The 14,357-nt window shown below is 37.5% G+C and overlaps 1 protein-coding gene across 1 annotated transcript; it reads left to right on the top strand.

The window, feature by feature from the left end:
- The first annotated feature begins 360 nt into the window (after window positions 1-360).
- On the top strand, window positions 361-14,001 carry rasa1b (RAS p21 protein activator (GTPase activating protein) 1b). Its single transcript, XM_079598640.1, has 26 exons — window positions 361-511; window positions 923-1,588; window positions 1,701-1,853; window positions 2,048-2,183; window positions 2,275-2,345; window positions 2,906-3,023; window positions 3,113-3,144; window positions 3,249-3,301; window positions 3,377-3,527; window positions 3,623-3,701; window positions 3,796-3,919; window positions 4,006-4,162; window positions 4,248-4,335; window positions 5,890-5,970; window positions 6,055-6,212; window positions 6,293-6,369; window positions 6,456-6,628; window positions 7,699-7,858; window positions 7,932-8,074; window positions 10,926-11,041; window positions 11,144-11,230; window positions 11,412-11,479; window positions 11,607-11,695; window positions 11,795-11,872; window positions 12,954-13,088; window positions 13,160-14,001. Exons 2-26 carry the CDS (start codon window positions 1,104-1,106, stop codon window positions 13,241-13,243), a joined length of 3,096 nt encoding a protein of 1,031 aa, XP_079454766.1. The 5' UTR covers window positions 361-511; window positions 923-1,103; the 3' UTR covers window positions 13,244-14,001.
- Window positions 14,002-14,357: the final 356 nt, after the last annotated feature.

Genomic DNA, 14,357 nt, shown 5'->3' with positions numbered 1-14,357 from the left:
GCATTCGACATAGTAGGCCTAATGTTCAAGAATCTTCGAATTGATAAGTAGGCTAAGTATGCATCATTTGCATAAACTGCCTTTAATTTTAAGTAAAATCTCGATTCTGCTTATCCACAATCATACTCATCTTTAATTATTAAAACCGTATAAAGTTCCAATAAAACTGAGAAAATAGTTTCTATAAAACAATAGAAACATGTGATAGTCTACATGACTTTAATTCCCATGCCACCACTGCCTTTAAACATATGAGCTAAAAAAAATAAAAAAATAAAAAAAACTTTAGGCTATTCATAATTTATTATTGTGATTTACAGTCTTATCGTTCATTTTAGGTGACTATGTATGGTTAAAACCATTGCTACCATGCTATTTTTTGTGAAGGGTGGTAAGGCACGGGCACGCGTCATGAGCGCGGCGGGCGGGCTCACGCGTGGTGGGAGTGTTTGAGGGGCGCGAGGGCTGCGCGAGACTTCACAACACAACTCTCAACATGAAACTATCCAAAGTGAGTGATACAAAAGTAACGAAAAACTTCCTTAACGTCGTTTTTAACATCTCTTCCCCACTCTTTAACAATCCTGCCTGACTGTTAATAAGCCTAAGCGCTTAACTAACCTCAAACGCTGGACTTTTGTGGTGTCAATCTTGGCCAGAACCAAACTAACGTTAAGCTAACGAGCTAACGCACATAGCCGTCATTTGTATGCACATTTGATTTTATTCAGTTTTTCTTTAGGCTTATTCTCGGTGAAACACAGGTTTACAGTTCTTTATAATAGTTTTAATGTTTACTCCCAGATAAATTATATCTTGTGATTACAAAGGCAAAATGTGCTAGCATCATGTGTAAAAAAAAAAACAATATTTTTAAGTCGTATTCCAGTATTTTGAGTTACTGTGTCTTTCCTATTTTCAGATAAGGAGAAAATCAAACATTGAAGACCTGAAGCTATCTGTCTTGTCTTAGACCTAAACCAACACATTGAATTAGAGGGGAAACTGTCTCCTAAAAGGGAATAAAGGTGTAGTTGTTGGTTTCAGGAGGGGAAACCCTCCTGAACTTAGTCAGCTTTCATTGTCAACATCCCAGGGGGACAATGATGGCAACCCAGGGTGGTGGCGATGAGCCTGATTCCTTTTCGGTGGTGACCCGGATGGCTGGGGCAGGAGGAGACGGTACCACCCATTTGCCTCCCTGTTGCAGCCAGGGTATACAGATCTCGGACCTGAGCTCAACTTTGTCTGCGGTTTTACCACCTAAACAGCCTCTTGGGGTCACTTATTCCGTCTTTGGGAAGGATCCGAGACCTGGAACAGTCATGTTTGCCTCAAAGGGAGGTGGTATCAGTGCTGGACAGGTTATATTGGGGTCTTTTTCAGGAGTTGGGAGAGGGATGTCAGATCCTACTCAGGAAGGTGCTGTCGGTCAAGTACCATCCACATCCGTGAGTCCCGAGGTGTGCCTGGGTGCCCCTTCGTTTCACTCCCTGGGTATAGTTGAAGAAGGTGATTCTCTGGATGTGCAGGAAATTGGAGAGGATGAGGAAGTTGTTTTAACCCTCACTGCACCGCCTCCTAATCAGTAAGTCGCTGTAATATGACATTTTGCATCTTATGAGAGTATAACTCTGAACTGTGATGAAAATAGTAAAAGATCATTAGGCAAGTACATAATGGAGTTTGTAACTCGACAGGTGGTATCATGGGAAGCTGGACCGGATGATTGCAGAGGAGCGTTTGCTTCAGGCCCGGGCGGCGGGTAGCTACCTCATCAGGGAGAGTGACCGCAGACCAGGCTCATTTGTGTTATCTTTCCTTAGCATGACCAACACAGTCAGCCATTTCAGGTGTATATTTTTAATTCCTTTTATCTTTGTCCACAGCATCAGTGTCTAATCAAACCACATCTTTATAATGAGCCATCAGCCATCACTAATGATCATGACAAATTTTTTCGTTTTTCTTTCATTTTATTGTAAAAGATTTTATGCTTTGATAATGAGATGGTGTCTGTGGTGACCGGAGTAATGAATGTTTGCAGGATCATCGCCATGTGTGGCGATTACTACATTGGAGGCCGTCGTTTCTCCTCTCTGTCAGATCTGATTGGTTATTACAGTTACGTGTCCTGTCTGCTGAAAGGAGAGACGTTGAAATCACCAGTCGCCCCTCCAGAGGTAGACGCGTTATGTTAGCGTTTTGTATTATTTATTAACAGAAAAATCATTTCCATAATGTATAAAAAAACTATACGTTTTGTTTTCTAAGCCTGTTGAAGACCGCAGGAGGGTCCGAGCAATTCTCCCATACACCAAAGTGCCCGAAACTGATGAGATCAGGTCATTTGATTTTATAAAATGTATTATTTCAAATACTGTATATACACTAGCGTTCAAAAGTTCTAAAGTCAGTAAGATTTAAAAAAAAAAATAGAAAATAACATATATTTAGCAAAAGTGACAGTAGAGACATTTATATTATTACAACTGCTTTTTTAACTTTCTTTTAATCAAAGACAAAATATCAATCTAATGGGAAAAAAAACGACGTATCAAAAAATATTTCCAACACCAAACTTATAAATAATATATATATTAATACACACGCATACAAACACTCACATATATCCTGAAAAATCTTTACTGACACTTATTTACTATTGTAGAATGTATTAATATTGTATGTATTTAGGTATTATGTTTATATTAAAAAAATAAATAATAAAAAGTAATAATTTTGTTTATATTGTTTTATTATTACAATTTATGTTAATTGATTTTTATTTCAGGTTACTTTCAGTTTAAGTTTTTTTATATAAGTCAGTAATTTTAGTGATTGTGGATTTTTTTAAAGTAAATAAATAAATAATAAAAACTTATAGTTTAACTTTTGCTCACAGTTTCTTCAAAGGTGACACATTTATAGTTCATAATGAACTGGAGGATGGCTGGTTGTGGGTGACAAATGTCCGAACAGATGAGCAGGGACTCATAGTTGAGGACCTAGTGAAGGAAGTGGTGAGTGGAAACACTTTCGATTTTAAATCAAGAATATAAAAAGATACAGTATATTGACAGAGGTTGTCCTTGTATTGACACTTTCATAGGGGCGCGAGGAAGACCCACATGAGGGGAAAGCGTGAGTGTAATTTATTTTGATTTCTAGTTGAGAAGTAGTAATGCATTGCAAACTATATACAACATAAAATGAATAGGAATATTTAAATCTTCTGTCTGTTTCAGCTGGTTTCATGGCAAGATCAACAAGCAAGAGGCTTATAATCTACTGATGACAGGTCTGTCTGAAAAATATATATATATTTAAAATAAATAAATAGCATCTGCTAAACTTCTGTAATCGCTCTCCCTAGTTGGGCAAGTGGGCAGTTTTTTAGTGCGGCCGTCCGACAGCACACCTGGGGACTATTCGCTGTTCTTCCGCACCACTGAGACCATTCAGCGCTTCAAAATCAGCCCCACACCCAGCAACCAGTTCATGATGGGAGGCCGTTACTACAACAGGTAATGCAATTTGCAAGTGTTTCAAGGCTTTTGGCACGTATAAATTGAGTTTCATGACACACATTGCTTGTGTTTTCTTGTCTATGTTTGAACAGTATTGATGACATCGTTGCACACTACAGAAAGGAACAGATAGTTGAGGGCCACAACCTTAAAGATGCTCTATTTGTCCAAGTACGTGCAACAACCATTTGGAAAACGCAGAAAAAAAAAGAAAAGAAAGTTGATGTTATTATGTCAAATGTTTTAAAATGTGTGATTTCATCAGCACCAGGGGCAGGTGCTTACAGACACCGTCGAAGGCAAAGAAATCTACAACACTATCCGTCGCAAGACCAAGGATGCTTTCTATAAAAACATTGTGAAGAAAGGTTATGTCCTGTTCAATAAAGGTATCACCAACACAACACAGAGTAGATTTACATTGAAGGCATTATCAAAATGATTTTACTAAGACATTGTCTAATGTTTTTTATAGGAAAAGGAAAAAGATGGAAAAATCTATATTTCATCCTTGAGGGTAATGATTCCCAGCTGATCTACTTCGAGAGTGAGAAACGAGCAACTAAACCAAAGGGTTTAATTGATTTGAGTGTGTGTTCTGTGTATGAGGTCCATGACAGTATGTTTGGCAGGTTTGTTTCTCGCTGTATTATGTGCTTATAGTGGTTCAACGTAAAATTCACTTGAACTACAAATAAGTTTTTGTTTTTTTTGCAGGCCAAACTGTTTCCAGATAGTTGTGCAGCACTTCAGCGAGGAGCAGTGTATCTTTTACTTTGCAGGCGAGACGCCAGAACAAGCTCAGGTAATGATTCTTTCATTAGCAATGCTGGCTAATACCCTTTCATTAGAGTAATACTGTTTCCAAGTGTTAAATCACACATCTTCCATGTTAATCAGAGTTTTTGTGTTGAGTTTACAATAGTAAGTCAGTCGGTTTGTCTCACAGTGAAATTTCATTAAAACCCATCTCCACATACACCACTGAAACTCTGGCCAATATAGTGTTGGAGGATTCGTGCCTATATATGCGTGGCCTTCACTGATTTCACATTCCATCAGTAAGAGCAGAGTGTGAATTTTGAATTAGCTGAGCAATAGCACAGCTGTACATAAAATATTGAACTCCAGTCCACACAACATAATGGAAGACATATCAGAGTTAAAAAAAGGGACAAATTGTTGGTGCGCATCTCAATGGCTCATCTGGGACCTGGACAATAAGTCTTTGTGGTGTATCGAAAGCTATGGCATTCCACCACATAGGACGAACCGCATCCAACAGGAGTAACTGTGGATGCAAAAGGGATGTAAAAGTACTTGGGGATCTAAAAGGGATGTCCAGCTACTTACCCGGATTGTATATAAAAAAAAAAAACATAAAACCACAGCTGCCCAAATCACTGCAGAATTAAACATGCACCTCAACTCTCATGTTTCCTCCAAAACTGTTCATCGGGAGCTCCACATGGTCAATATTCACAGTCGGGCTGCTATAGCCAAACCTTCAGTCACTCGTGCCAATGCCAGATGTCGGTTTCTTTGGTGCCAACTGTGGAAATCTTGGGCTGTGGACAATGTGAAACATGTATTGTTCTCTGATGAGTCCATCTTCACTGTCTTTCCCACATACGAGAGAGTTACCCCAAAGAGTCTTAACACCCTGTTGATGCCCAGAGTGAAACACAGATGGATCAGTGATGGTTTGGGCTGCAATCTCATGGCATTGTGACTGTGCTTGATGGACACTTCACTGCCAAGGACTACCGAACCAATCTGGAGACCATGTGCACCTAATGCTTCAAACATTGAACCCTGAAGGGGATGAAGAGTATCAGCATGATAATGCAACAATACACACAGCAAGACAGAGTGGTTTAATCGATGTGAAAATGAAGTTGAAGTTGAACATCTCCCATGGCTTGCACAGTCTCCAGATCTGAATGTTATCGAGCCACTTTGGGGTGTTTTGGTGGAGCAAGTCTGGAAACACTTTCCTCCGTCAGCATCACATCGTGACCTGGCCACAGTTCTGCAAGAGGAATGGCTCCAGATCCCGCTGGCTACTGTGCAGGACTTGTAGCTGTCAATTCCCAAGACGAACTGATGTTGTTTATGCCCCAAAAGGAGGTCCTGCACCCCTCACTAATAAGTTAATGTGGTCTAAAACCAGGTGTTTGTTTCATTGTCCAACCCCTGTATGAGATTGATAAATAATATATGATATGTTTGGCTGTTTAAATTGTCATCTCACATCATCTAAATGACTTGCGTTGCTCTGTAGAAAACTGAATATGATTGGTAAAGGTATTCTTGCTCTCTTCTTAAACCCTTCATCTGTTCTTTCTAAACTGTGTAGGACTGGATGAAATGTCTGCAAACCTTTTGCAGTAATTTGAAGAAACCCAGCCAGCCATGCACAAACAAGCGCCTGCGTCAGGTAAACTCTGTTGCTTCTTGACGTCTAATGTCGATGAATTTCACTGTGCTACTCCTCGTGTGTTACTCACATGTATCTTTACAGGTCAGCAGTTTATTTCTGAATGTTGAGGAGGCTCACAAACTACCCAGTAAACATTTCACAAATGCGTACTGCAACATTTACCTGAACAGCATTCAGGTAGCAAAGACCCATCCGCGGGAGGGCCAGAACCCTGTGTGGACAGAGGAATTCATTTTTGAGTAAGCCGCCACCTCAGATGTTGATATTAATTGTATAAAACTGAATATCTTTATTAACGTGTTTCTCAATATTCCTGCAGTGACTTGTCCAGTGAAATCAACAGGTTTGAGATCAGCCTGAGCAACAAGACAAAAAAAAGCAAAGAGAATGATATTTGTATGTCCCTTCTTATTACTTCATGCTCAGACTTTCGATACTGTTTTGTATGAGGAATAATGTAGTCTTCTTGCGCTCTCCCGCAGTGTTCATGTGCTGCCCACTGTGCCGGCTTCACAGGGGTCAGATGATTGACGAGTGGTTTCCTCTGAGCTCTCACGTGCCCCTGAAGAACGTGGTGCCCAGCTCACTCCGCCTGAGAGTGCGCTACTCTGTGGAGAAGATCATGCCTGTGGAGGTGTACAATGAGTTAAAAGAGGTGGGAACTTACATGTGTTGATATATATATATATATATATATATACAGGGTCCACATATAAATAAAATCAGTTACCCCATTTGGCCATTTGGAAAATTACAACATATTATTATCATATAACATATTTAAATCACAATGTTATTTTTAATGAAATGTTAGAATATATAGATTAATATAGCATATATTCATGGCATTTGATAGTGTTTTTTTAGTATTCATACTATTATAGTTTTGAATTAGCTTTTACTTTTGTATTTTACTTTTATTTCATTTTTTTGTAATTTTATGTGCTTTTCTGTTGTTGTTATTACTATTTAGGTAATTTTTTTTAAATTATGTTTTAATTGTAGTTCAGTTATTTAATAAATAATATTAATATGCTGATTTAGTGCTCAATTATTATTAGTAATTATTGGTGCTCAATTATTAATAATGGTTCTTATTATTAACAATGTTGAAAATGTTTTGCTGCTTAATTTTTGTGGAAACTGTGATAGATTTGTTTCAGGATTATTTGATGAATAGAAACTTTAATGAGCAACATTTATTTAAAAGTAACATTATAAATGTATTTACTTTGAATCAACTTAATGAATCAACTTAATGCGTCCTTGTTGAATAAAATTAATTTCTATTTTTAAAAAGATCCTACTAAAATGGACCTTGGTTTCCACAAAAATATGAAGCAGCACAACTGTTTTCAACATTGATAATCATATAATCAGAACTGTTTCTTGAGCATCAAATCATCTGAAGGATCATGTGTCACTGAATGACACAATGATTTTGAAAATGTAGCTTTACATCACAGGAATAAATTGCATTTAAAAAATGTTTTAATATGAAACAGTTATGTAATAATATTTCACAATATGACAGTTTTTACTGTATTTTTGATCAAATAAATTCAGCCTTGCTGAGCAGAATATACTTCTTTCAAAAACATTAAAAAAGTCTTTATTATTCCAAACATTTAACCAACAGTGTATATTTCAATTAACAGAAATGTTTTAAATAGTTTTAGTGAACAACAAATATACCCTGGTTATATGATATTTGATCCTTTACAGCTGGTTCTGCTGAAGGAGTTGCACGTGATCAACGCTTTGGCCCACGTTTGTGGACAGAACCGCACTCTCCTGGCCAGCGTTCTGCTCAGGATATTCAGACATGAGAACCTGGAGGCCCAGCTGCTGAGAGAGCTCAATGACCGTGAGATCAGCGCTGAAGGTGCTTCTTTTATTATTGCTATGTTGCATTGCTGGGTTCTCCGAATTATTCACAGAGTTGCTTGTTTTTCCAGATGAAGCTACAACTCTTTTTCGCGCCACCACTCTGGCCAGTACCCTGATGGAGCAGTACATGAAGGCCACGGCCACTCCATTCGTTCACCACGCTCTTAAAGACACCATCCTGAAGATCATGGAGTCTAGACAGTCCTGTGAGGTATTGGTTTTTATGTTAAAGGGGGGGTACAATGGTGTTTCATGTATTCAGAGTTGTTTACAGTGTTAAAGAGATGGATTCTCATGCTAATAATGGCCAAAGTTTGAAAAGTTATTTTGAACGAATAACAGAGAATTTCTGTGCTGAAAATCATACTTCCGGGTTGCAACACGTTTCGGCTGGTTTTTTTCTATCGTAGATCTAATGACGTAGACCAGAGTGGAACTCCTTATATGAGCATTGCTCTCGGAAAAGCGCGTTCACGCACACGTCGACCAGAGGAGAGAAAGACCGCGCTCATCGACGCATAGACATCATATATCTCTATATAATATCTATGCATCGACGCGCTACTACCGGAAATCATCATCAGCAGCGCTAAATAGTTATGGTTGATGTCAAGAATGTCTCCAAAAAAGTGTGTTTTGGGATGTGAGGGAAAGTTTACCTTGTTCAGCTTCCCAAAGAACCCAGTGTTACTGGAACAGTGGATGCAGTTTGTATTTCCGGGACAGCAAAGGAGTGTGGCAAGTGCGGTTTTGTGTTCTGGTCATTTCAGTGACGAATGTTTTATTAACAAGGCCCAGGTCATCGCTGGATTTGCAAACCAAATACTATATATATATAGTAATATGGCCTACCGCACCACGATCGATAATAAGCAAACCTTCCCGGGCGCTCCCGCTTGACTCTATAGCTCCGCCCACGCCCAGAATCAAGGACCTCGGCTTTTTCCGGTTAGAATCGGAAAGCTGTATTTTTATTTTATAAATATGATGAAACTAAAGACTTTTTGGAGATATGAAGGACGCACTATTACTCTATAGGTACTCAAGATTAACATGAGATTGACTGAAACTAAGTATTTTACCCCCCCTTTAATTAAAGTGGCATATAGTCTCACAATTTTATACTTAAAGGGATAGTTCACCCAAAAATAAAAATAAATTATCCCATGATTTACTCACCCTCAAAACATCCTAGGTGTATATAAAATTCTTCTTTCAGACGAATACAATCAGAGTTATATATAAAAAAAATCCTGGCTCTTCCAAGCTTTGTAATGGGAGTCAATGGGTTTTTTTTTTTTTGGGAAGTCCATCAAAGTGCATTACAATTATGAAGAAAACGGCATAGTGTGTTTATGCATAGTTTAATACAAAGAGTTGAAGCTCCAATCACGAGTACTTTTTGCATTTAAAAATATGAGATGCAGAGGAATGGAAAGTCTCACATGTTTTTTAAAAGTTTAACTTCTTTTAACTTTACATGGCTTTCTAAACAGGTCTATCTTGTGCGAGACGCGAGTGCAATGGTCAAAGATGTCTGTCTAGCACTTGTTTACATAGAACACAATGGAAAAGCAGCGCAGAAAATGCGTTCTGTGTGAATTGCTTGGTTGCGGTTTTGACATAACCAAGATCTTCTCTGCATTGAGCTTCTCTATTTCTGCAAAGTTTTGAATGAACAACCCAGCAGCGCCACATCATTCTAACAAAAAAATGAACACGCAACAACTCTTACATCATCATTGCATATTGTGCATCACTTAAAGGAGAACTCCGGCGCAAAATGAACCTTTGGTCTAATTACACATTGTTACCTAGTCAACTGTTATCTGAGATTTGTTTTCATGATTATCGAATGTAAATAGTTTTATCTCTAAAAACAGTTTAGCCTATAACGCTAGTATAACGCTAGTATATGGGGCATTGAGTAATGACAAATAAAAATCGCTTGTTAATACCACTAATAGCCCCACACTAACACGGTAGCATAATGAGGGTCCCTACCTTCAAACCGAAGCATTGAGAACTTTGACAGTGTCCAGACAGTTTAATAAGAAGATATTTTATACATAGTCAACTTCGCGAATACAGGCAGAAGCCATCTTTGAAAAACAGTCTCTATCAGTCGATCACCGAAACGCAGATCCAAATGCGCTGGACCATATGAGATTCTACACAGTTCAGCGCATTTGGATCTTCGTTTCGGAGATCGACTGATAGAGACTGTTTTTCAAAGATGGCTTCTGCCTGTATTCGCGAAGTTGACTATGTATAAAATATCTTCTTATTAAACTGTCTGTACACTTACACAGTTCTCAATGCTTCAGTTTGAAGGTAGGGACCCTCATTATGCTACCGTGTTAGTGTGGGGCTATTTTGAGCCTTGTTAGTGGTATCAACAAGCGATTTTTATTTGTCATTACTCAATGCCCTATATACTAGCGTTATACTAGCATTATAGGCTAAACTGTTTTTAGAGATAAAACTATTTACATTCGATAATCATGAAAACAAATCTCAGATAACGGTTGACTAGGTAACAATGTGTAATTAGACCAAAGCCAGAGAAATTAGAGAAACCGGAGTTCTCCTTTAAGGTTACTTTACACCTAAAATTCAAATGCACCTTTTTTGCATTCGAATGTGGATTATTATTTTAAATTCAATGAATTTTTTTAATTCAAATTTTTATATGACAGTCCTAGCATATAGATGATCATTATGAAAGTCCCCATTTCCTCCTTTTGTAGCACTTTTTTAAATAATAATGTTAGTCAAGGTTTCTTGCATTACAAACAATAATTTATGTATTAGTTATAACTATATTGTATTTTAGTTAAATTATTTGTAATTAATTTTAAATGACCAGTTCACCCCTTAGAATTAAACAAGCAATATTTTATACTTAAATATTTAAATAACCTATTATGTTTTATGGCAGTCAAATGACACTACTAATATCCTTGAATGAATGAATAGTTTTTGCAGCTGATGGGTCCTAGTTTGTTGATGTGTGAATGTCATTAGAAATGTTCAGTAATCTTGTTTCCACTATAAATTAGCTCAATCCCTCTAAACTGGAGAAGAATGAGGATGTGAACGTGAATCTCGCTAATCTCCTGAGCATCGTGTCTGAGCTGGTGGAGAAAATATTCATGGCTGCTGAAATCCTTCCTCCGTGAGTCTGTCATGTCAAGGAATTCAGTCAATAAACTCTTCAATCAGGATATAATGTGAGAGAAAGGAGTTTTACGCACATTGTTGCCTTGTTTTTTTCCAGAACTCTCAGGTTTATTTATGGATGTTTACAGAAAACTGTTCAGAAAAAGTGGCCCAGAAACACAACTATGAAAACTAGAGTTGTAAGGTATGGAATTTTCTTTTTTGTGAAAGGACATTTTGCATTTTTAAATTGAATAACAATATATTTAATAAATGTGTTTAACACAAGTATACAAAAAAATGTTTATGAATTGGTTTAAATATCAACAACTGTATAATATAATTTAATCTATGTATTTAAAAAGTAATGTTTTTTTTTTTTTCAGTGGATTTGTCTTCCTCAGATTGATCTGTCCTGCTATTGTCAACCCAAGAATTTTTAACATCATTGCTGGTGAGCTGTGAATTACCAATTCATATGGTTTAAATAGTTTTTTATTAAACATGCATCAACAACATTTTTGTCAGGCTTTAAAGAGATGTTTAATCGCTTAAAAGAAATTGCATGTTTATTTCTGCAGACCCCCCTTCCCCTATTGCATCCCGGACACTCACTTTAGTGGCCAAAGCTGTCCAGAATCTGGCCAACCTGGTGGAATTTGGTGCCAAAGTAAACACAAGACCTTTAATTGGATTTCAATCGTTTTTGTAGACTTTCTAGGCTCAATAATTGTTGCTTTCTTCAAATTTTTTTTTTTTCCCATCTCAGGAGCCGTACATGGAAGGAGTGAATCCATTCATCAAGAGCAACAAACACAGAATGATCTTGTTTTTGGACAAGCTTGGGGTTTGTCAGCATCTCTAAATCTGCTTAATTTGCTACAAATGTTGCTAGTATATTGAAAAGAAAAATGGTGTAGAATTTACCGTACTTTGAAATTATTTTCACTTAGAAATTGCTAGTAAATTTCACAAATAATTACAGAGAAACGGAAAGTAGCACAATGAATTAAACATGACATTTTTAAGTAGAAAGCCTAAAATATTACTTGTCAAACGTATTAAAATAATATTTGTTTTATGTACAACTTCGGGATTTTTTTTTGTTGTTGCTGTGCAACTCTTCTTTTAAGACACAGCGTAACTTCCTCCAGGGGGCGCAAATCCTCCATGATCCATATTCATCAACATGGAAATACACAACAGTTGTTTCCATTCCACTAGTGCACAGAATTGGAATATATCATACAGGGTACCCGCAGGGTCTTAAAGTCATTCAAAAAGTCTTAAATTTGATCATCTCAATTTCCATCCATCTTCCGCTTATCCGGGGCCGGGTCGCGGGGGCAGCAGTCTAAGCAGAGATGCCCAGACTTCCCTCTCCCTAGACACTTCCTCCAGCTCTTCCGGGGGGACACCGAGGCATTCCCAGGCCAGCCGGAAGACATAATCCCTCCAGCGTGTCCTAGGTCTTCCCCGGGGTCTCCTCCCTCTATTTAAGTTGGAGGATCCTGGGGGTACCCTGATCATAAAACATTTGCAAATAAAGCACTGTTTCCATTCTATGTGGTCAAGAGAACGAATTCGCCATGTCCTGGGAAAGTAGTGCAAAATATCTGTCCTTTTGTTTCTACATCATAAATTACTTGCGTCTCAGAGTGCACAGACAAAAAAACGCATTAAACGTTTCCATCGTAGTTAATTCGTATGTCGTCTTATCGGATAAAAAAATGATCTGCCTCAATTGAGCACATGTTGTTTTATGCACATTTTTAAGAATGAATGTGCATCATGGTGCTTTCATCCAGCTTTTTTTATGCAATATTCGCATAAAAGTAGGTGGATAAGCACAACGACAGTCATATACACATGGCCTGTGCAGTATGTCCAGTGTGTCTTTAGTATTTGCATACGTTTGCTGTTTTCAGAACGTCCCTGAGCTGCCTGAACCCACAGAGCACTTTAACACAGACCTGGCCCGTGACCTCGCCGCCCTACACCAGCTCTGTGTCACACACTTAAATGAACTGAGGATTCTCAGTAATGAGAGGGGCACGCAGCAGGTAACATTACAACTTGACATATTTCATGCTGACAGCCTGTACTTGTGTCTCATGTTGTGTTTCTCTCACAGCACATCTTGAAAAAACTCTTGGCAGTCACTGAACTTCTGCAGCAGACCCAAACTCAGTATGCAGTGACCAACAGCAGCCGATAGACTACAGTCCTACACACTTTAAAAGCTTTTACATGTCTGTTCTGTGACATTATAAACCACTTTTGATCAGAAACGTCACGAGGTAGTGAAACAGAGTGAATGTTTCTGTTTATCTGTGCACCCTTATTCACAGGATGTTTTCATAAAGAGATACAAATATATGAAGCAAGAGAAACTTCCACAGCTGTCATAAAACAGGACAGTTTTTTTTTCCAGGTGACAGAAGTGTTCATGCCTGCTGTTTGCATTCTGCAATGTTAAACACTATTAAAGTTTTTGCTCCGAAAACAAACTAAAAATCAAATTTAACTGAGAAGTCTGATGCTTGACAAGGGGATAAATAAGAAAAGAAGCATGTATTTAACTGATGCTGTGGAGAGAAAAAAAATGCTTGGAAAGACCAAATATGCTTTATGAACTGGTTTGTTTTCCTTTTAAGTGTTGTTGCTTAAGCAGACCATCACAAGAAAACATTCTTTATATCTGATTTTACATATCTATAGGAACTACCAAGAAGTGCAAAAGAAGCTATTTTGTATCAAAACTATTTTCATACTTGGAATCATGGAGTTGAAAAAAAAATGCATTTTTCTTTTGAATTGTTCTAAAAATGATTTCATGACAATATGCATAAAGATGTGGGTGACTACACTATCAGGTATGCATGCACTCATTTAATACATTCTTGTAAAAATACAATAATTGTTTTCTAATATATATATGCAAATAAATCATAGGATTTGTCAGTTGTTTGTCAGTTTTATTTATTTGAATTTCTTGCCATTTCTGTATTTATATTTTCATTCTGTGTTTTTAAATGTATTTAAGGTGATCTTCCCTCATAGGAGTAAATCTGACAATTCAGATAAGCCTTAAAAGTATCCTTGTTGTTGTTATGTAAGTTCTTGTTTTACTAAAGGCTAGAATACGCTACGCGACTAAACTGATTTTAAAACACGAGGTATCATACACTTGCTGACGTTGTAAATAGTTGTTAAACACTAGATGCATGACAAATGAAACCAATGTTCTGAAATCGCGTCAAAATATAAAACACTAGAATTCTGTGAAGTCTATCCAAAATCTGTAGACTGGCTGTGATTGGGCAAAAATC

This window comes from Phoxinus phoxinus, assembly GCF_949152265.1.
Source record: "Phoxinus phoxinus genome assembly, chromosome: 23".
Classification (NCBI taxonomy): Eukaryota; Metazoa; Chordata; class Actinopteri; order Cypriniformes; family Leuciscidae; genus Phoxinus; species Phoxinus phoxinus.
Note: the sequence above shows the minus strand (reverse complement) of the source record. Positions and strands in the feature narration are given on the sequence as shown.

Bases quoted from the DNA above. Each gene is read 5' to 3' on its own strand.
- rasa1b (XM_079598640.1), top strand. From the start codon at position 1,104: ATGATGGCAACCCAGGGTGGTGGCGATGAGCCTGATTCCTTTTCGGTG. The intron at 3,528-3,622 runs GTAATGCAATTT...ATGTTTGAACAG, and splicing joins GGAGGCCGTTACTACAACAG to TATTGATGACATCGTTGCAC. The intron at 11,231-11,411 runs GTATGGAATTTT...TTTTTTTTTCAG, and splicing joins ATGAAAACTAGAGTTGTAAG to TGGATTTGTCTTCCTCAGAT.